The 24,031-nt window shown below is 47.1% G+C and overlaps 1 protein-coding gene across 1 annotated transcript in view; it reads right to left on the bottom strand.

Annotated features, from left to right (window-relative positions):
- ANKRD11 (ankyrin repeat domain containing 11) overlaps positions 1-24,031 on the bottom strand; it is a gene marked incomplete in the record, with an annotated part of 181,987 nt that overhangs the window by 43,217 nt on the left and 114,739 nt on the right. The window contains 2 exon segments of the mRNA XM_077451033.1: positions 3,026-3,196; positions 23,224-23,362. Of these exon segments, the coding sequence (XP_077307159.1) occupies positions 3,026-3,196; positions 23,224-23,362 (310 nt within the window).

Below are 24,031 nucleotides of genomic sequence, written 5' to 3'. Positions count from 1 at the left end.
AGGCTCCACAGTAGGTATAACAAGCATGCTGTACTGTATATACAGAACTGATTTTGCTGCTGTGGGTTTAGTAAGAGACACAGACCGGTCTAATCGGTGAAAACACGCCGTGGCTTCCTGTGCCAAACATGAGAATGTAATGGAGGATTCAGCAGCCACTCCTCAGTCGCCAGCAGCTACTTTGGACAGAGTACAGAACATGTTCTTCCTTTGAAGTCAACAGAGCTATAAAAAAAAAAAAATATTAGACAATGGGGGGGGGGGGGGGGGGGGTTTTCTTTGAAGGAAATGCCAGCTGCTGGAATGCGTTGGGCTGAGCACTCCTAATGTCTTCTAATAAAAGCTGCACTGAATAGACTACGAGCCCAACGCCGATTATCTGACTTCAATATTCTCATCACCGACCAGCAACAAGCATGCATGTGAAGTCGCAGCACCGAATGTGCGTTATACAGGCGACAATGACTGAACGCATGGAAGCAAAGTGTCCACACACAGATCTGTGATCGATCTACGTCCGAGCAATCGGAACAGATTCATCACCTTCTAAAATATTCAATAAGCGACTTATCCATAAACGAGACCAACTGTATTGCTCTGAACTTTACGATCGATAACAAATATTTTGGTGGACAATGCGGATGTGGCTGTGAATTGGTTCTCCGGCACACAGATGGTGGATGCGATCAACTGCTATTCACCAAATTCTGCCAGGACCGATCAACACGGCAGAACGGAAATCTGTCCAGACTCCTCTAAGACCCCTTTCACACTGGGGCGCTTTGCAGGCGTTAAGAATGGCGCCTGCAAAGCGCCCTAAAAGAGGCGCTGCTGTGCTTCCAATGCGATACCCCGAGGGCGTTCACATTGGAGCGGTCCGCTGGCAGAAGGCTTAAAAAAAGTCAGCATCTTTGCAGCGGTTTGTATACCCCTCCTCCACCGCTCCTGCCCATTGAAATCAATAGGCAGTGTGGCTATACCGCCGGCAAAGCAGTGCATTGCAGGTGGTTTTAACCCTTTCTTGGCCACTAGTGGGGGGTAAAATTGATGGTAAAGCACCTCTAAAAATGGCGACGCTTTACCGCCGACGCACCCACCATCCCAGTGTGAAAGGGGCCTAACGCAAATGAATGGAGGGTCCCTGGTTTGCAATATTTTAATATGATCAATTTATTGGCATCAAGGGATCATACTGATAGATGTGCGGTCACCATTAGATCCACATGAGCGCCAAGCAACTGTATTATTAGTTAAGGCAGTGAAGGAACCAGAAGATTTCACCTTCCATTAACACTTTAAAGCGGAGCTGAAATGCCCTCAAAGAATTTCAAGTCTGCAGCTACAAACAGAAGAGTTAGGGGGAGGAGTTAGACAAATGGAGCTTCCCCTTTTGGGTGGAGCTCCACTTTAATGCTTGTTCACACCAGATGCAGTCCAGTGCGTTTTTATTCTGCATCAAAAATACACGGACAGCATTTAAGGTGGTTACATAGTTAGTAAGGTTGAATAAAGACACCAGTCCATCCAGTTCAACCTGAGTGAGTGTCTACAATTGCCCCTATCCCTGTACATTGATCACTCACATCGGTCCCTACCCTCAAGGAGCCACAATCCAAGGTCCCCATTCATATACTAGGGGCCAATTTTGGACAGAAGCCAATTAACCTACCTGCATGTCTTTGGAGTGTGGGAGGAAACCGGAGTACCCGGAGGAAACCCACACAGGCACAGGGAGAACATGGTTCTAAAGGCTCAAAGTTTATTTACCTCCATGTATTCCATGCATGAAGGAAAAAAAAAAAAACTGCAGCAGCCCCAAATACTTAACCGAGCCCCATTTCAGTCCAATCATGTGCACGAGCGCCTCGGCTCTGAGACCACTCTCTCCTCATTGGCTGAGACATCAGTGGGAGCCACTGGCTGATGCTGCTGTCAATCACAGACAGTGAGCCTATGACAAGAGTGGGGGCAGGGCTGGGTCGTGGTCATATGTAAATGCAGAACATCGGCTCTGCTCGGATGGCCCATAGCAAGCCCTTTGCTCTGGCGGTACTTGGCAGGAAGGAGGACTCAGGAGTGCCGGTGGGGGACCAGAAAAGAGGAGGATCCGGGCTGCTCTGTGCAAAACCATTACAGAGACTAAGTATAACATGTTTATTTTTTTTAAAGATTTTCTGCCCAAATATTACTAACCTGAATCCCAATGGCCTAGTTCACACCAGTGAAGTCAAAAGTAGAACATGCTGCATTTTTTCAGGTTGTAACACAGCAAAACGCATCAGAATGCGCATATCCTCAACTGAGGAAAAAAAGCACTGGAACGCATCAAAAACGCATCCAGTAAGTGTGAAATTGTGGTGTGAACCAGCCCTAAGTGCCCTTCACACCCCAAATAAGGTCCTCCAGACCCGTTCCCAATGCATTTCAGAATGTGCATTTTTGTTCCGTTTCCGGATGCATTCGATTTCTTTACCCGCTGTACGGGGGGTCCGGAGAGTTTTTGATGTTTTGTACCGTTTTCCAGTACAGTTCTGTACTTGGGGGGGGGGGGGGGACGACACAGCAAGTTGTACTTTTTCTGGAAAGGACACGCACTGGAAAACGCTGCACTGGTGTGAGCTATGCCATTGGAACCAATATAACCTGCATTCCATGCGTTTTTGATGCATTTGGTGTGAATGGGCTCTTAGGGAAAGAAAAAAAGGTATAAAGCAGTCTGTGCGCCATGTGACGTCATCCTATAAAATAGTCACCTCTTCCCGTACCAATCCCAGGAGTATGAAAGATTCTGTATGTGTGAAGGAGAAGCCGCCAAACGCACGGAAAATGTTGCTGTAATAGTATATGGAGGCACCCTGACCACAGATGCAGGCTGTGTGTCACACCCACCACCAGCTCTACCAAACACGTTTCATGTTATTACAGAGCACCGATCGGCTTTCATTATTCTGTAAGATCCGCCATTTACATTGATGACAAACATAATCCAGAACAGCCCCTCCTCCCCTCCCCCGATGTGCGTTACCTGGGCTGTTTGCAGATTCTTCTGCTGTCATCTGCATAAGTAAGGCGACCTGCTGCCTCTCTGATAAAGGGTACCCGGCCCGCATCCCTGAAAGTCCAATGCCAAAAGGTAAAGCACACTTCCGGTTAGCAGGTTCCTTCTTGATTCGTTTCTTTTCAGGTCCCTGCTTTTCTGTAAGAGACAAAGTGATTGGTTAATGAGGAATTACAGATCCGTGCAGCGTCCGTGTACAGCAACACGCAGAAACACGCAGCAACACGCAGCAACACGTGTTTAACATCCAAGTCTCTTTACTGTAAAAAAACAAACCCAACAATGTAAATTTCTGCTTTTAGATATTAGAGGTCACGCACACGGGGCTGAAACAAAACCGTTTATACAGGCGGGTCAGGATTTCACAACTGTAAGGCCGGGTTCACACTGCAGTGATGCGGGAACGCCGCAAATCCGCGGCGGGTTCCCGCATCGCATGCCTCCCGCCGGCAGTTCACACTGCCCTATGCGGACTGCTGGGAGTGTCAGTGAAACCTTAATGACACCCCCAGATCAGTTCGCATATCGCAGTGCGATCTGCAAACTCGGACAGGAATCGGATCGCATGGTGTGAACACCCATGCGATCCGATTCTGCTGCGGACCAAAAAAAGGGTCCTGTGCGAGTTTGCGGCGGGTGCGATGCGAATTCAGCCATACTATCTGTATACTATCTGTATACTATCTGTATGGCTGAACTCGCATCGCACAGAGATCGCATGTGATTTGCACTGCAGTGCAAATCACATCCGGTTCTCGTAGCCGCTCCACTGTGAACCCAGCCTTAACGCACAGCCTATGTGACACGCACATCCCCCGCATTTAAAGGCAGTGGTACATCCTCCTGACGACAATTTACATCAAGGATATGCAATTAGCGGACCTCCAGCTGTCGCAGAACTACAACTCCCATGAGGCATAGCAAGACTCCGACAGCCACAAGCATGACGCCCAGAGGCAGAGGGATGATGGGACTTGTAGTTTTGCAACAGCTGGAGGTCCCGCTAATTGCAGATCCCCGATTTACATTCATAAACACGCATGTACGTGTGTAAATGTATTCCAACAGCCACAATAAATAACCTGGCCGGTAGAACGCCGTTACGCTCAACGCCACACCAATGTGTACTCACAGGAAGACGCTCCGGCATATTCAGAGAATAAATTCATTTGAAAAATAGAAAATTTGCACATAGAAAATGTTAAGCCGTCACTCCACTAGACAAAAAGAACATAAAATAGTGCGGTGATCCAAATGTGAATAAAACAAATTGTATCCAAACGTGGATCTATGAAGGCCGAAGTATAAGGAAAATATCTGAATTTCTACTTTGAAGGTCTCAGCTCCACATTCAGATACTTTATTTGTTGACATTTGGAGCGCCGCACCATTGTTTTATACATACATTGCCCGCGTGTGGGAGGTGCCAAAGTGTTTCCAATCCCGCTCTTCACAAATCTGCTTTGAATTGAGGATTTTTACTATATTTTGCACACGTTTAAAAAATAAAATAAAAAATTTAGGCCTGAAGATTAGACGAAGCCCCCAAAACATTTCTAAAAGCCCTACAGAATAAAATGGGGGTAGTTGTGTTACACGGTATTATCAGAGGTCTAGCAATTTTTTTTTTCTTACTGAAAAACACCACACCCTTGGGGGGGGGGGGGGGGGGGGGGCACAAAAACGCAATAATTTACCCAATTTTGGTAACATAAGCTGAGGATATAGGTATAACTCTCGGCCGGTTCGGTGGGGATTAGCGGAGATTTGAAGCGTGTATGGGGACAGGCACGCCAGGAGCCCCCCATGCAGTTTCACTCTCCACCTGCTCTGAGACATACAATAAGTAGCAGTTGGATTTAAAATCAGTTTACTGTATCAGATCAGGCAGCGATTGCGATTGGTTGCCAGAGGTTACAGTGCATCATTACTGCTTAATGACTGGTTGCTAGAGGTTACAGCACACATTACGGCTCACTGATTAGTTGCTAGAGGTTACAGCAAATGATTTCTGCTTGTTAATTGGTTGCTAGAGATTACTGTTACGCAATACTGCTCACTGATTGGTTGCTGGAGGTCGCAGCACATCATCCCCTCACGGCAGGGGGCATGATATACATATGAATGCCGCCTTTATTTACATATCAATGCTGCCAGCCGCATCTACTTAGTAATGCTGCCAATATTTACATATGAATGTCGGTTATTTACATGTAAACACAGAGTTTGCAGGTGAGTCATCTGTACACAACAATAGGGCAGAGCTGGGCAGCATTAGTAGCAACACTTCACACTGAGATAACGGGACACAGCACAGGACTAAAACTTCAAGGGAATTTAAACCAGGATAGTTGGCAAGTATGAGGCAGCTGCTTTGGGCGCCACAACAATGACCGGGCCCAGGGCAGCTGCCACTTCTGCCCTGCCTTAAAGACGGCCCTGGGGTACTAAACTGATCAATTGGACACGAGCCGGTCAGATTTTCTGTGCGATTATTGCTTGCAGCTGCTGGCAATCACCATCTTCACCATTGTTTGTGGGAACATGTCTCGGCCGCGCGGGGGGGGGGGGGGGATTCACTTGTCTGTGCTGAAGGGGAAAATCATGCAAATTTCTTTCAGGAAAGAAGTTTGCACCCTGTATGGTTGGCTTTACTTTAACTTGAGTTGCCCAAGTGATCTGAGCGGAAGCGGGAATCTATCAAACTAGGTACCCAATGTCTGACCACTTTTTATCGTTTTTGGATACAGTATGTGTTTTAAGCTATTGTACTTGTGAAAATGTTAACAAAAAAAAAAAAACCCCACAAAAGTACTCCGCCCCGGCGATTCTTTAAAAGCCTTGAGGCTGCATTCACACCTGAGTGCAGCGTCTTTGGTGTCTTTTTATTAGCCAATAGAGAAAACTTACATTTGTTGCCGGGCATTTCAGCTTTTTTAGCCCAATTTCTTTTATTCATTATGTTTTTTTTTGTTTGGGTAAGGGGTTCAAGTTCAGTTTTGGTTAGGATCGGGTGGTGGGGGGTTAGGATCGGGTGGTGGGGGGTTAGGATCGGGTGGTGGGGGGTTAGGATCGGGTGGCGGGGGGTTAGGATCGGGTGGCGGGGGGTTAGGATCGGGTGGCGGGGGGTTAGGATCGGGTGGCGGGGGGTTAGGATCGGGTGGCGGGGGGTTAGGATCGGGTGGCGGGGGGTTAGGATCGGGTGGCGGGGGGTTAGGATCGGGTGGCGGGGGGTTAGGTGGTGAGGGTTAGGTGGTGAGGGTTAGGATTAGGAGAGGATTAGGTGGCGGGGGTTAGGATCGGGTGGTGGGGGTTAGGATTAGGAGAGGGTTAGGTGGTGGGGGTTAGGATTAGGAGAGGATTAGGTGGTGGGGGTTAGGATTAGGAGAGGATTAGGTGGCGGGGGTTAGGATTAGGAGAGGGTTAGGTGGTGGGGGTTAGGATTAGGAGAGGGTTAGGTGGTGGGGGTTAGGATTAGGAGAGGATTAGGTGGTGGGGGTTAGGATTAGGAGAGGATTAGGTGGTGGGGGTTAGGATTAGGAGAGGATTAGGTGGTGGGGGTTAGGATTAGGAGAGGATTAGGTGGTGGGGGTTAGGATTAGGAGAGGATTAGGTGGTGGGGGTTAGGATTAGGAGAGGATTAGGTGGTGGGGGTTAGGATTAGGAGAGGATTAGGTGGTGGGGGTTAGGATTAGGAGAGGATTAGGTGGTGGGGGTTAGGATTAGGAGAGGGTTAGGTGGTGGGGGTTAGGATTAGGAGAGGGTTAGGTGGTGGGGGTTAGGATTAGGAGAGGGTTAGGTGGTGGGGGTTAGGATTAGGAGAGGGTTAGGTGGTGGGGGTTAGGATTAGGAGAGGGTTAGGTGGTGGGGGTTAGGATTAGGAGAGGATTAGGTGGTGGGGGTTAGGATTAGGAGAGGATTAGGTGGTGGGGGTTAGGATTAGGAGAAGATTAGGTGGTGGGGGTTAGGATTAGGAGAGGATTAGGTGGTGGGGGTTAGGATTAGGAGAGGATTAGGTGGTGGGGGTTAGGATTAGGAGAGGATTAGGTGGTGGGGGTTAGGATTAGGAGGCGGGGTTAGGAGGCGGGGTTAGGATTAGGAGGCGGGGTTAGGATTTACTATACAAATAATGAATGTAAAATAAAAGCACAAATAAAAATCCTAAATAAATTCAATACCAAGTAAAAATAAATAAATGAACCCTCAACTTTTAGGGCCGGTTCACACAGCTGCGTGGTGTGAGATTACATGCGATGCCAATTCAGCCACACAGTTTTTATGGCTGAATTGACATCACATTCGGACCAAACTTGCACAGGACCCTTTTTTAGTCAGCAGCAGAATTGGATCGCAAGGGGGTCCACAACCATGGGGCACCATTTCTTCTATTGATGCCAACCATGGGGCACTATGCCTCCCATTGGGGGGGAGAGCATCAAACACTGCTCACGGAGCACTGAGTGATCGACTGTTTTGATCGCTCGGTTCTCAGCCTTAGAGCCAGCGTGACAGATGCAGCATCCACCAACATATGATTCTAAAAAAAAAAAAAAAACACTCCTATTAAGGAGGAGCTCCGGTGCTGGAATTGCTGCTCTCGCTGACGTTTGTAGTGATATTTCATGTGCGGAGCGATTGCCATTCACATGTGTTCAGGACCCGGTGATGAGTTGGGCAGTGACAGGTCCTCCGTATGGAGAGTTTGGGGGTCTTGAAGGAACAGTCAAGTACCGCCCATCTCTTGGTGAACGCGCACACAGACATGAAAACACCAGCGTGTACATGGTGGGGGATGGTGGGCGATGTGAACGTCATGTGACCTCGTTAGCTGGCCGCAGACACCGACTCCATGCTGGAGATCAAAAAGAAATCGCATGACAAAGCAACAATGCAGAACATTTGTCGGCTTCCTCCTGCCCCTTCCTATAAAAGAGAACCGCCAAGATCAATACACCAAAAACCACCCAACTTCACCAGTACAGAAAATAAAAGAAATCTATAAAAACACCCAGAATTGCTTCACTCATCGCAATCACAAGGGGGCGACCAACATAACCAGCCAGAGGGGTAAAGGGCATCCAATTCTGCCCCGGGCAACCTAGGCCACCCACCACAGGGGCCCCGGGCAACCTAGGCCACCCATCACAGGGGCCCCGGGCAACCTAGGCCACCCACCACAGAGTTAGGACTGCAGATAATACTGGGGTGCCTTGTCACAGCCTCAGCAGCTTACACATGTATTTGCAAATGTGTGCAAACTAAACCCCTGTTTTTACCGTGAACCATTACAGAAGAAATCGGTTGGTTGCAGGCTGGCTGGCAAGTTGAGCTGGGAATTTCTTTTTTGTTTGACACGCATCGCCCTTTCATGTGCTCCTTGCTGTCAGTGACGATAGTAGCCATTAATCCCCTTTTCTGGAAAGGGCAATGCTTGCAAGATAGCCATCAGAAGACTACTGGAAGCCACTGACCTCGGCCACCTAATGTAAAGAGCATAAAGGTTCGTGTACATTTTTTTTTTTCTCGTATGATACCGGATTGTACAATTTTCATTTAACCACTTGCTGACCTCCCACAGTACAATTACTGCAGGCGGCATGTGCAGGGCGTCCCCGTACATTTCCCCTATACATGGAGGTGCCGCGGGACGGCTTTTTTAATAGGCTGTTACCAGTGTGCCCCATCACCGTCATATCATGCTCTACTGGCGATGCCATGTAGGAAAAAAAATTTTTTCCAAAAAGTTGACAAAAAATAAAAAATAAACAGACTTGCCATGTCCACTTCAAAAAGGGGTAATTTTGGGGGGCTATTTGTATCTTGACGTTTTTAATTTATAGACGTTGTCTTTATTTTAACACTTTATTTTTCTTTGAGCGTTTTTTACTTGAATTGTTAATCAAACTTCATATTTTCTCATTTTTGATTATGTACCCCATTGCTAGATCGCTGTGGCTCAATTAAGTGGCACTTAGAATCGCATCTTCTATCTGATGCGATTTGTGTTTTTTCACTGTATCAACATTTTCCTACAAACTATACAATATATATTTATTGGGAATTTTGTTTTTTTTTTACACCAAAGATGTAGCAGAATACATTATAACCAAAATTTACGAAGAAATCTGATTTTGGCCTCTTTCACACTGACGTCCCGTTCAGGCCCGCCTGTCAGTTTTTCAGGCGGACCTGAACGGGTGCTCCATAGAGGTCTATGGAGCGTCGGATGTCAGCGCTGACATCCGACCTGCTCCGATCCGAAAAAGTGTAACAGAGGAAAAAGCTATTTTTCCATCCGTCTGCGGATCGGATCGGATGACGACGGGCACTGCGGTCCGTCGTCATCCGATCTCCCATAGGGGAGAGCGGCGCTGTGACAGGTCCGTCCCTGCGCAGTGTGCAGAGACGGAGCTGTCATCTCCCTGCTCAGCGGGGATCGGCGGAGTGATCCCCGCTGAGCAAACGGATATCCACGGGGCGGATCAGAACTGATCCGCCCCGTGTGAAAGGACCCTTAATTGGATAGGTTTTATGACAAAGTTTAAAATTTTTAGTCAGATTTATAAAATAGCAAAAAACAAACAAAAAAAAAAAAAAAGCAGGAGGTGATCAAATACCACCAAAAGAAAAAAGAAAGCTCTATTTGTGGGGAAAAAATATTTATAAAAAAAGGAATTGGCATACAGTGCATGACCGGGCAATTAGCATTTAAAGCGGAGTTCCACCCGAAAGTGGAACATCCAGTTTAAGTACTGGTGATCCCCTGACTTGCCACATTTTGGGGGGGGGGGGGTTGCCAGGTACCCAGCTCCCACTTTCCGCTCTGCAAGTTCACCTCTCCTCCCTCCCTGAAATCTTCTGGGAAATGTCACCAGTCCCAGAAGATTGTCCGGACATTAAGCAGCGCAGCTCACGCATGCGCGGATTGTGCCCGGCTGTGAAGCTGCAAGCTGTAATAATAACCTTCTGGAGCCTAAAGATATTAAAGTCTAGTTTTTCTGCACCTGACCTGTAAAGGTTTTGCACAGAGCAGCCCCGATCCTCAGTCCTGACCCGTCCCCTCCTGCTCCCACAGCAACCAGCTAAACTGAGCGTGCCCAGATACGGAGCCGCAGCTCGGCCTCTTCTATTGGCGCGCGCACTTTGACAGCGGTGGGAGCCAATGGCACCCACTGCTGTGTCGCAGCCAATCAGGAGGAGAGTCCTGGACAGCCAAGACAATCGTGCACATCGCTGGATCAAGATGGGGCTCCGGTAAGTATTAGGGGGGCCGAGGGGGGTGTTAGACACAGAAGACTATCTTCATGCATAGATTTCACCTTCTGCATTTACAATCCCTTTCATTCAATAATGGATTAATGTGTTCCTTTTCTTGCAGGAGGAATTTTAGTGTTTTTCAAAAAATGGTTTCTTAATGTATGAGATGTTACAAAGATATTCACAATTATTCATTAATGTTTGATGTTAGTATTATATCCGGCAGAGATTCTTTCCTGCCCACAACATTTTTCCCTCCAGTATCAATGGACAGATGTCAATGTATGTGATGTTTTTTTTGATGGTTTTACTTCATTACTTCTCATTTATGTTTTGAGATGTCCAAGTATATATTCTTTCATCGGCAATTCCAAACGTCATGAAATGTACACATTTAACCACTTCAGCCCCGGAAGATTTTACCCCCTTCCTGACCAGAGCACTTTTTGCGATTCGGCACTGCGTCGCTTTAACTGACACTTGCTCGGTCATGCAAAGTTGTACCCAAACAAAAAATTGACTTCCTATTTTCCCATAGGGGTTTCTTTTGGTGGTATTTGATCACCTGTCTGGTTTTTATTTTCTGCGCTATAAACAAACAAAAAAAAAAAAGCCAATTTTGGGAAAAAAAAAAAAAAAAAAAGTAATTATTTTTTTTACTTTTTGCTAAAATAAATATCCCCCCACAAAATTTCTCTCCCAGTTTAGGCCGATATGTATTCTACACATTTTTGGTAAAAAATAAATAAAGCAGCAATAAGCGTATATTGATTGGTTTGCGCAAAAGTTATAGCGTCTACAAAATAGGGGATTTATGGCATTTTTATAATTGTTTTTTTATTAGTAATGGTGGTGATTTTTATTGTGACTGCGACATTATGGTGGACACTACTTTGGGACCATTGACAATCATACAGCGATCAGTGCTATAAAAATGCACAGATTACTGTGTACATGACAATGGCAGGGAAGCGTTAAACATTAGGGGGTGATGAAGGTGTTAAGTGTGTCCTAGGGAGTCATTCCAGCTGTGGGGGGGGGGGGGGGGGGGGATGGGCTCATTAAAATATGGATCACTGCTGATGATGGGGAACAGTAGATCTGTCATGTCACTAGACAGAACAGGGAAATGCATCGTTTACAAAAAGGCATCTCCCCATTCTGCCACTCCGTGTCACGATCGCAGGCCCCCGGCTGACAGAGTCCACAGGACCTGCGGGCACGGTCAGAGTACACTGCGGGCGCGCGCCCACTAAGCCGTGACTTAAAGGGGATGTACAGGTACGCCCATTTGCCCAGCCATGCCATGGTGCCAACGTACATCGTTGAGCGCTGGTCGGCAAGCAGTTAATAATTTGGGCTTCTTTTTGTCTAAATTGTATTAACAAAAGAAATTGTTACGACACCCATGAAGAACTTTGTTTCAGTGGATCTCTCTCGTTATTAGTCAAGTTGCGATTTGTATCCGTCTGTTAATTTGTCAATCTTTCAATCAAGCCCACTTTGTATGTATTGGCAATGTATAGATAAACCATTGTCGTGTGGTCAAAGATCTCGCTATGACTAAGCACCAGTAGTGTGTGTAAAATATATTAGCGATCGACTTTGCTGTATGGATTTTTACCAAGATATCGGAGTGCGGCCATCCGGATTCACGTTTTCTTTGTATGCCACGTGCATACTGAGCCGGCACCTGACGGGGGAGGAGATTTTGTGGATCAGACACCCGGAGTGGGGTTTTCTGGCCAATGGCACCCACTGCTGTGTCTTAGCCAATCGGGTGGAGAGACAGCCGAGGCACTCGTGCACATCGCTGGATCAAGATGGACCTCAGGTAAGCATTAGGGGGGCTGAGGGGGGTGTCACACACAGAAGGCTTTTTATCTTAATGCATAGATTGCACCTTCTGCCTTTGCAATCACTAATTGGTTAATCAGTACAGTTTTCATTTGAAACATCACTTCTGAATTTTTATTCTGTTGCACGAGAATTTTCCCAACTTTAGTAAGTCGTTCATTTTTAATAGAGAGGAGCATGCAAAAAAACGACAGAAAAAAAAACGATCATTTGTGCGATCGTCTCATCGTGTGTAGCAGGCTTTAGAGCAGACACAGGAATGTGGCTGCAGGGGGCGCTCATCTGTGGCTCTTCTGAGTCTGTGCTGGGCGGGCGCTCACGAGACGCCCCCCCCCCCACCACGTGCGGTGCGCCAGCGAGAAGCGTGGTGCGTCAGCGAGAAGCCTGCAGCTTGTAAGATCAGAACACGGAAGAGGAGCGAGGAGCCAAAATCAAGACGGCAACCACATGAATGGTGCACCGCTATACACCAAATCCCACATTTCCAACAACAAATGTGATGATTGAAGGGTAGGCGGGAAGGACAAACACCACAGAAATGATTATACAGCAAGAAAAAAGAAAAATACAAAAATCGCAGCCTTGAGAAGACGCATGCAGACAGGCCTCGGCTATTCAGCTGGAGGGCCGACTTCTCTTGAAAGAACAGACGCATGCTTGAAATGTGTTATGATAATACGACAACCACATGAACAAGAATTAAACAATCCGATAAAGACAGGAAGGGGGTGGGGTGGAATACAACCTGCTTCCCACATGTCTAATTGCTCACGCAACAGTCTGATCCTTAATTACAAAGCCGAGCCCCCCCCCCCCCCCCCCCCGGGGCCCCCCGGAGTCCGATCAGATGGCAGGAGATGTGGGAAGCAGTCAGGTCTGCATCTATGTAACGCACATGACAATCAGAAGAAACGCACGGCAGCTCTACCAACCCCCCCTCACTTCTTCAGCACGTTGGTAATGGAAACTTGTACTAAAAGAAATCTGAAGCTGCCATTGCGGGGCCTTATACGAATGTCAGCTCCTTGGTCAATATGCTGAGCGGCTGGCTTGACCTCTGACCTGGGAGCCGTCAGCAGATCAGACAACGTATGCCGGGACTCAGGAGAATGCTTGTTCTGGGTCAGCGATCCAATACCGGCCTCCTTCATACTCCTCAGGACAGGTTCTCTTTATAGTAGAACTACGACCACCAAAAAAAAATTTAAATTATGTGCTGCAGCACTTCGGACTCTTTCACACGGGACAGATCCGCCCCGTGAACATCCGCTTGCTCAGCAGGGATCGTTCCGCCGATCCCCGCTGAGCAGGAAGAGGACAGGTCGGTCTCTACACACTGCGCAGGGACAGACCTGTCACAGAGCGCCGCTCTCCCCTACAGGAGATTGGAGGACGACGGACCGCAGAGTCCGTCACCCGATCAGACGACGGATGGAAAAGCAGATTTGTCCTCCGTCACACTTTTTCGGATCGGAACGTGTCGGATGTCAGTGGACATGTCACCGCTGACATCTGACGCACCATAGAGGTCTATGGAGCGTTCGTTCTGGTCCGCCTAAAAAAACTGACAAGCGGACCTGAACGGATCGTCCGTGTGAAAGACGTCTTAATTGAAAGTGTAACTGAACACAGAATTTTCCCTTGGGCCCCAGCAAAGACAAACAATTACCTGTTGATCCTGCCAGTGAAATCCACCCAATGCATTCTCCCATGAAGGTATGACAACAATGCTGCACTGCTCCTCAACTCCCAGCAGAGTTGTCACTTACAATCCGGCTGTGACAGTGGAATGCAGAATGTTGCACATGGTAAGGCGACAAATTGCAGATTCACAAGCCCGTGGAGCACGGATGTGGACCACGACCTCCGGCTCTGGGATGGAGACTCGGCAAAAGCCCAGATCGCGGGTTTCTGACCCACCATCCCAGAGCATCAGAGTTCGGGAGGGAGCCGGGCCGCGGGAGGGAGCCGGGCCGCACAAGTATATCGTTGATTCCGCTCACAGGTGGACTGATACCAACTGCACTCCGCCTGGGACAGCAACAGCTGGCAATACTTGTAGCCGATTTCAAACTGTTCCACAAAAGCACTTGCAGGTAATCGGCACTGAGCCATAGACTTTGGTTCTTACCTGCGGGTTTGGGGCGCTTTCTGAAAATCGCACCAAAATTCCTGAACGCAGCATATAATAGAAGTCTATGACAAAGTGCGGGTAACCTGCAGGAAAAGCACAGGTACGCTGCGCTACACCTGCAGTGCGGGTAAACCACCGCAGCACATCAGTGTGAATGCAGCCTTAGGCCCCTTTCACAGTCCAATCGGGTCCGTCTGTCCATTTTTCAGGCGGATGTAATCGGACCCTCCATTTATCTCTATGGTGAAAGAATTATCACCCTTGACCATTACATTTTTGGAGGGTGCCTCTGGGGTGTGTCGGCGCACTCGCTTCTTCCTCAGGTTCATTCCCTCAGCTCCCGGGTTAGACTTTCCTCGCAGATCCCAATTTGCATCCCGACAGCCAGGAAACAAGCATTCCCAATGACAGCCCGATTGTTCTTTCGGAATACCCTTTGTAAGACCACGCCTCTTTAATGGCCCCCAGGAAGTGACCAAAAGGACAGAAAATCTTACTGGTAAAATGTGGAAAGAGAAGGCGGAGCTTTCATTGCAGCAGAACAGAGCTTGGGGCAATTTCCTGAGATTCTGCAATCCCCCATACACACGAGGAACGGCGCCAGATTCAACACGCCTTGCCTAAAATCTACCGGGATCCGCTTGCTGTTCATGCTCTGGACGAGGGAACAGGTGAAGTGTTCAGCAGATTTTTTTTTTTTAAACCCTAAACTCAACCCCCCGTCCATTGTCTACTGAGACTCCGCCCGCCCCTGCAGCTCAAAATCTTCAAATCGCATTGTCCACCTAGTCAGGCCGACTAGAACAATGGGGGTCACACTGTATTGTTACGAGCGGCCAAAGCCGCAAAACATCAACTGGCAACGGAAGCCGCATGAGGTGCAGTTTACACCGGTCTAGTGCTGCAGCTTCCAATGTGACCAACCGCTTGACAGTCGAAAGATTTACCCCCCCCTTCATGACCAGGACATATTTTTTGCGATTTGGAGCTGCGCCACTGACAATTGGCGGTCATGCAACAGTGTACCCAAATAAAATTAAAAAAAATTTCCCCTCACCAAGTGCCTTCATTCAGTGGTATTTGATCACCACTGGGTTTATTCTCTGCGCAATAAACCAAAATAAAATATTCATAAATTTTAGGCCAAAATGTATTCTGCTACTTGTCTGGTTAAAAAAAAAATAAATAAATGCCAATAAGCGTATACTGATTCGTTTGTGCAAAAGTTGTAGCGTCTAGTACAAACTATGGGATATTTACTGGATTTAAATTGTCTTTTTTAATATATACTAGTAATGGCGGTGATCAGTGCTTTATAGTGGGACTGCGATATCATGGCGGACATCCTGACATTTAAGTACGGTGGTTAATGCCATTTTCATGCGACAGTTTTGCAACTTCGGCGCATCATAATACAGTGCAACACACATTACTGAACTCAGCTAATTTGGCTGTAACTTCAGGGAGGAGTTTTAAGACAAAAAAAAAACTTGAGAAGTGACTTTTGCGATTATAACAATGTAGTCCATGCTGATTGTCGACAAGGAAGACGCAGAAGAGTAGTGCGGGAACTATTCCTTGTAGTCGGTGTGACTTGAGTCGCAAGCAATTACGGCACCCATTGAAATGCATTGACTTGTCACGAGACTGTCGCACATCACAGAAAGTCACATGAGAAACTGCAGCAGGGTGAACAGAGCCAGCTCTACGTTCATTAAAATGTACAAAAATTTTAAAGTTAGTAAAAAGAATAAAAAAAAGAAAAAAAGAAAAAAAAGAAAGAAATAAAAGAATTAAAAAAAAAAGAAATTAAAAAGAAAAAAAAGAAAAGAATAAAAAAAAGAAAGGAAATAAAAATAAATAATAAAAATAAAGACTATGAATGAAGAGAGCCAACCAGAACAATGCGTTTCCAGCGTGGAGATCCTGTAAAGCGTTTCTCACTCGCGCCGTTAAGCCAAATCGCCTTTTCGCCCCGGCTGATTAAAGCAACTGGTTAAAAGCTTATAGCTGAATGAGGAGCCGATCAATAACCTGGGCAGAAATCGCACCTCCCCCCACGCTGCGTCTCCGCTCTGCACAAACCCATTACGCTGATTCAATTAAAATGCTCTCCTAAAGATAGAAGCGGCCGTAATCGACGTGATAGAATATGGCAGTTAGTGAACTGTCTGGTGGAAGCTTTATAACGCCCTTATGGCGGCTTCTCATCACACACTTCCCATTACCGGAGAGTTACGGAATCGCCCCCCCCCCCCACCGCCGCACGAAACGCACGTTTATAAAACGCTTCAACACAACATCTGCACCATTAGAATCGCCGGCTTTTCTTTCATCGTTCCACCAAATCCTGCAAAAGCAGAAAAGCCGGGATGCTGAACATCGCTCCATAGGAGCGCGGTAAAGGCGGGGGAGGGGTTTTGCCGGATCGGTGCGTGTATCCAGAGCAAGCCAAGAACACGATTTGGGGGGGGGGATTGTGTACAAAACACACAACACCCGCATCTTACACAATTCATGTGTGAGCCGCTAAAGAGCAACTCCGGGGAACAAGAGAAGTCAGAAGAGTTTCCCCAAGGAAAAAAAAAACATTCCGCTCAGCAGATTTTTTTGGGGGGGGGGGGGGGGGGTTAAAGATTGGGACAACTAGCGCTCATTAAAGCCCCACACACACCAACAGATTTTCTGCTGATTTTTCCCTTCAGTTACCAAAACCATATAATATGAGGTCACACCTTAGGAGTCTCAATGTGTCTGCAGTCAGGCCGGCCCTTCACTACATGGTTGTGGTAAATCTAAAAACAAAAATCTGCAGAAAATCTTATAGTGTGTGTGTGTGTGTGTGTGGGGGGGGGGGGGGGGGAGGGGGGGGGCTTTAGATTACTTTCCCCTTATGGGACTTGTAACCGTTTTAGAAGTTTGATATTTCTGCCATTAGACGGACTTCTATAGGTTTTGGAATTGGCAACAATTTCTGATTTAGGAGTTCACCTCTACGGCAGACGTCCATTGATCGGCAGTAGGGGGCAGCGCGGCGCACAATTAAAGCGGAATTCCACACAAAAATAGAACTTCTGCTTTAAGGGAAGGTGACCCCCTGAAATGCAAAATTTGAACCCCACTTCCGGTGCACTGCGACGCCAGATCAAGCCCCCCCCCACCCCCCCGGCAATCACGGACACATCACAGGTCCCAGATGATTGCCCGGCCAGTCGCAGTGCGCATGCACAGTGTGCCCGGCTGTGAAGCCACACCCAGCGCCCAGTTACAATTCTGGTGCACAGAGGAGGGGGAGAGGAGCTCCGTTCCCCCCCCCCCCCCCCCCGCATCGCTGGACAGGTAAGTGTCCGACTATTAAAAGTCCTTTTTTTCATTTTTGTACAAACTTTATTTGAATTGTCCCCTGCTGTACAGTACTATGTGACTCTATACCGTGCGCTGCGATAAAATGCACGTCTGTACTGCGGTGCTGTGTGAATGACAATCCTTTGCCGTGTCTCTTTGCAGTCACAGGAGGTTTACAATGCAGTAAAACCCATCCCAGCACAACGTGTGACTTCAGCATTAGAGGCTTTTTCATTCCCCTATAAAAACAACTTTACAGACATGTTGTACTTCCCTCCTCCTCGGTGCGGTTGGTTTTGCACAGAGCAGCCGGGATCCTCCTCTTCCCTGGTCCCCCCCCCCCGGCTCTCTTGGCCCCTCCCCACCACAGCAAGCAGCTTTCTATGGGAGCACCCGAGCCGAGTTGCAGCCGAGTAGCCAGACATAGAGGCCCTCCCCCAGTCCGGTCTTGCCCGCCCCCCCTCTCTTCTGATTGGCCGTCTGACAGCAGCGGGAGCCAATGGCATCACTGTTGTGTCTCAGCCAATCAGGAGGAGAGTCCAGGACAGCTGAGTCACTTGTAAGATATTGCTGAACAGAGAGGGGGCTCAGGTAAGTATTCGGGAGGCTGCTACACACAGAAGGCTTTTTATCTTAATGCATCAAAATAAAAAAAACCCCTCAGACTTTACAACCCCTTCAAAGCGGAACTTCAGTCATTTGTTGATCTTTCCATCTATGAAATCTTCTCGTTTTAACTTTGGATAGTAAAACTTTTTCTACCAGTAAATCCCTTATACAGCCCACTTCCTGTTTTCTTGTCTGGTCATTAGCCTAGGCCAGTGATGGAGAACCTCGGCATCTCAGATGTTTTGGAACTACATTTCCCATGATGCTCAGTACACTGCAGAGTGCATAAGCATCATGGGAAATGTAGTTCCAAAACATCTGGGGTGCCGAGGTTCTCCATCACTGGCCTAGGCTTATGACATCACGCACAGCTCTGATTTTGTCAGCAAGGGAGAGGGGGAGGTGAGTCATAAGAGGGCCAATGAGAGCTGCAGAGCTGGAGGTGTGTGTGTAAATCCAGGAAGTGAACAGCTGTCCACAGTTAAAATGCTGCAGCCAGACTCAGCGGAGGGAGATTTCTGCAGAATATTTGGAAAGTACAGAATCACGGTATATATAAAATAATATACAAAGTGCTTGGAGGGAAGCTTCAGAATGGCAAAGAGGTTTATATTACAAATTATGTGAGCAGACTGCAGTAGTTCTTTAAATATTCATCTCGGACAAAACAGTTTTCAACTATACGCACACACAAAACAGGGAGACCAACATGAAATCTCAGATCGGTAATGACTTTACATGTATTGTGCAAGGCACCATGGGACATGTAGTCCTGATTAATGCATCATAGTAAATGAAGAGGTTATTCATGCACGCTCGCCAACTGGGTGTTGGGGGAAGCGGGTCACAGGAAAAAAAATAAAAATAAAAGCATTTTATGAAATGCTAATAAAGGAATACAGCCAGTCTGTGCCAACACACCAATATCGTACAAAAGATCTTTTTACATTTTTTTTTCTTTGTAGTACAACATTAGGTCCCAATATAAGATTCAGGCATAGTGCAGCCAATGGACAACCACCGCGCACGACAACCACCGCGCACGACAACCACCACCGCGCACGACAACCACCACCGCGCACGACAACCACCACCACGCACGACAACCACCACCACGCACGACAACCACCACCACGCACGACAACCACCACCACGCACGACAACCACCACCACGCACGACAACCACCACCACGCACGACAACCACCACCACGCACGACAACCACCACCACGCACGACAACCACCACCACGCACGACAACCACCACCACGCACGACAACCACCACCACGCACGACAACCACCACCACGCACGACAACCACCACCACGCACGACAACCACCACCACGCACGACAACCACCACCACGCACGACAACCACCACCACGCACGACAACCACCACCACGCACGACAACCACCACCACGCACGACAACCACCACCACGCACGACAACCACCACCACGCACGACAACCACCACCACGCACGACAACCACCACGCACGACAACCACCACGCACGACAACCACCACGCACGACAACCATTTTTTGAACACTTTTTGAGTCCGTTCAGTCAAAACAGGAAATTCTGATTTGGACAAATACCAGAGATCACCAGAACCAATCACCATCCTTTACCGCTTCAGACACCAAAAAAAAAAAAAAAAACATCCACACCAGCTGTGTCCCACCCACCACGCTTCAACCCAATGGTGGGATCCTTTACTTGCAATGCAGACAATTAGGCTCCAACTGGGAAAGTCAGAGAAGAGCTGGCACTAAGCTGCTGTCCAAACTGCAGCACTGCGCAGGTCCCACCAGCAGGGGGCATAACGTGTGTGCGGTGTTAAATGCATTGCGGTGTTTACCACGAATGGCTTTGGCAGAGGAATAGATCTGTCAGCCACAAAGACTGTTTAGTCCTCGTTCCCACCGGTGAGACTTGTCCTGCAGTTTGACAAGTCCGAATCGCATGAGAAGTCGCACCCCATTGTTGGCAATGAAACTGTTCAAATTGGTGCAACTGACTGCAGTAGAGCTGCACGATTCTGAGAAAATGAGAATCGTGACTTTTTTTTAGTTAGATTACAATTCTCACGATTCTCGCGATGTAATATCTTTCATTTTCTACAAAGAAAAATAGGGCCAATGCTAATTAATAAAAATCTAAAAAGAGTAAAGTGCAATCAAAGGAATGAAGTTCGGTCTGTAAATGAGTGAAGTTTAAGCACTTAGACTAGACCTTTTTCTGACACTCGTTGTTTGCAAGTTAGCAAAAAAATATTGATTTTAACTTGCAAACAACGAGTGTCAGAAAAAGGTCTAGTCTATAAGTGCTTAAACTGCACTCATTTACAGACCGAACTTCATTCCTCTGATCTAAAAGATAAAATGTTACAATGTTTATCCTTATTTCCATCTAAACAATGTTGTCAAACTTGGCAGGCTGCTTTTTTTTTTTTTATTATTCTATTTTTTTTAGACAGCAGTGAGAAGAGAACTTTGCACAGAATCGGGAAAATGCTTTGCTAAGATGGCAGGCGGGGGAAGAATCGCGATCTGTTTTTTTAGCGGTTAATCGTGCAGATCCACTTTGCAGAGCTGCACCGATTTGAAAAAAAAAAAAAAAAAAAAAAAAAAAGGTCCCTGGGTTACCTTTTGTGATTTCAGGTGTGACTTGCAGAGACATCGGTGCATGAAGTCGCACAGAAGCCAAGCAAGTCGCACTGACCTGCGGCTTTGAAATTGTGCGACTTCAAGTGCAGTAACACAATTTCAGTGCAGGATTCCGTGTGAATGGGGGGGGGGGGGGGGGCGGGGCTCCATAACATACAATATTGCAATTACCTTAGCAGAGAGAGGACACGAGTTGGAAGACACAGAACATGCATTACACGCGTGTTCAGACCTGCGATTCCAACACACAGACCTAAATTCCAGCACAAAGCCATGCGTTTCTCTACACCCCACACAATACCAGATAACTGGATAGACCACCCGGCACTAAAATTCAAGCAGCTTAATGTGGCTGTAAACCCTCCATATCCTCAGTGAAGTGACCGGCCTCAGGTGATGCACAGATATGAAACAAATCCTCCTACATAAGTTGTACCCGTTTATCTCAAGCCTTCTCATTCAAAGCCCATCATTTATACAGCTTGTCTAAGCTGTCAGAAAGCAGGGGGTGGGGAGCTGAAGTTAGACTCTGCAGAGATTGTGGAGGGCAAGGAAGGAGGAGAGGGCAAGGAAAGAAAGGAAGAAAGAAAGGGAAGAAAGGAAAGGAAGGAAGGAAGAAAGAAAGGGAAGAAAGGAAAGGAAGAAAGAAAGGGAAGAAAGAAAGGGAAGGAAAGGAAGGGAGGGAAAAGAAAAGGAAGGAAGGGCTAGGAAGGAAGGGAAAAGGAAGGAAAAGGAAGGGAGGAAGGAAGGAAAAGGGAGAAAGGAAGGAAAAGGGAGAAAGGAAGGAAAAGGGAGAAAGGAAGGAAAAGGGAGAAAGGAAGGAAAAGGAAGGAAGAGCAAGGAAGGAAAAGGAAGGAAGAGCAAGAAAGGAAAAGGAAGGAAGAGCGAGAAAGGAAAAGGAAGGAAGAGCGAGAAAGGAAAGGAAGGAAGAGCAAGAAAGGAAAGGAAGGAAGAGCAAGAAAGGAAAGGAAGGAAGAGCAAGAAAGGAAAGGAAGGAAGAGCGAGAAAGGAAAGGAAGGAAGAGCGAGAAAGGAAAGGAAGGAAGAGCGAGAAAGGAAAGGAAGGAAGAGCGAGAAAGGAAAGGAAGGAAGAGCGAGAAAGGAAAGGAAGGAAGAGCGAGAAAGGAAAAGGAAGGAAGAGCGAGAAAGGAAAGGAAGGAAGAGCAAGAAAGGAAAGGAAGGAAGAGCAAGAAAGGAAAGGAAGGAAGAGCAAGAAAGGAAAGGAAGGAAGAGCAAGAAAGGAAAGGAAGGAAGAGCGAGAAAGGAAAGGAAGGAAGAGCGAGAAAGGAAAGGAAGGAAGAGCAAGAAAGGAAAGGAAGGAAGAGCAAGAAAGGAAAGGAAGGAAGAGCAAGAAAGGAAAGGAAGGAAGAGCGAGAAAGGAAAGGAAGGAAGAGCGAGAAAGGAAAGGAAGGAAGAGCGAGAAAGGAAAGGAAGGAAGAGCGAGAAAGGAAAGGAAGGAAGAGCGAGAAAGGAAAGGAAGGAAGAGCGAGAAAGGAAAGGAAGGAAGAGCGAGAAAGGAAAGGAAGGAAGAGCAAGAAAGGAAAGGAAGGAAGAGCAAGAAAGGAAAGGAAGGAAGAGCAAGAAAGGAAAGGAAGGAAGAGCAAGAAAGGAAAGGAAGGAAGAGCAAGAAAGGAAAGGAAGGAAGAGCAAGAAAGGAAAGGAAGGAAGAGCAAGAAAGGAAAGGAAGGAAGAGCAAGAAAGGAAAGGAAGGAAGAGCAAGAAAGGAAAGGAAGGAAGAGCAAGAAAGGAAAGGAAGGAAGAGCAAGAAAGGAAAGGAAGGAAGAGCAAGAAAGGAAAGGAAGGAAGAGCAAGAAAGCAAGGGAAGGAAGAGCAAGGAAGGGAAGGAAGAGCAAAAAAGGAAGGGAAGGAGAGAAAGCGAGGGGAGGGGGGAGGGACACCTCCAACCCATCACACAGCTACAGAGCTGAGGCTGTCAATCACAGGCTGTGTGCTGGAGCTCCCTCCCTTGTCACCATTTTTCTTTTGGTGTCAGGAAAACTTGATAGCGACTCACGCAGATAGTGGGAAGCAACAGACAGAAATGGCACTTGGTGCTCTAGATTAAGACGCGTATATACTACACACTATAGAGGGATACGCTTTGTTCATATTTCCTATCGGAGGTTTACAATCACTTTAAAGACTTTTGCAATCTGATAAACGAGCGTCTCCATGGGGAAAAATAAAAAAACTAGTAACAAAAGGTTCTCAGAGCCTGGAAGGGGAGGTTCTGATGGGGAGGGGCCAAGCTTGAATCTCCGCCCACAAAGCGGCAGACCTCAGAGTGATTCTTACCGGTATCAGAATCTTTTTGATCTCCATTGGTTCCGACTGAGAAAGGCAATTTTCTTTTGGTAGTTTTTTCTTTCACTTCTTTCCCTCCATCACTTCGATCCAACTTTGGAGTCTTGTTTAGGGAAACTTTATCTTTATCCTGCAGAGGACAAGAAAGAAAAAATAAAATAAAATGTATCAGCCCGCTCTGCACATCATAGTAGTAAAATATCAGCCCGCTCTGCACGCCGCATTCTAAAGGAAGCCGATGATTTCTATGATACCCCCCCAAAAAAAAAGACAAGTTAAAGCAGAAGGATAGGCAAATCTTCTTTCCATTGTGGATGGAGTAAGGGAGGGTTAGAACTCAATACCTTTTTTGCCATCTGTGTCCCATTGCGGAGATTTCCCTTGATAGCCAAAGTGAGTGAAATCCCTGAAAAATTAGGGGAATCTTTTGGGAACCCCCCCAGGTCACCTGAACTACTATTCACATTGGAAGATTTCCCCTCTACTAAAAGATGAAAAGGTTTTTAATAAAAAAATAAAATAAAAGTCACACCTCCTCTGTGCAATTGGTTTTGCACAAAGTGGCTCCGATCCTCCTCTTCTGGGGTCCCTCAGCAGCGCTCTTCCTCCTCTCAAAGGCCCCATTGGAGAGCCGCTCTCCCTTGTGCCGAGTCCAATGACCCCACCCCCCACTTCATTGGATTTGATTGCTAGCGCCAGGAGCCAATGGCTGCGCTGCTCTCTATCCAATCAGGACCCAAGACACACCAGCTGGAAAGACCGGGTTCAGGTAAGTAAACGGGGAGCTGCTGCATCACCG

This window comes from Lithobates pipiens, unplaced genomic scaffold (assembly GCF_037356315.1).
Source record: "Lithobates pipiens isolate NorthernLeopardFrog02 unplaced genomic scaffold, aLitPip1_a1.2 Scaffold_10, whole genome shotgun sequence".
NCBI classification, from domain to species: Eukaryota; Metazoa; Chordata; class Amphibia; order Anura; family Ranidae; genus Lithobates; species Lithobates pipiens.
Note: the sequence above shows the minus strand (reverse complement) of the source record. Positions and strands in the feature narration are given on the sequence as shown.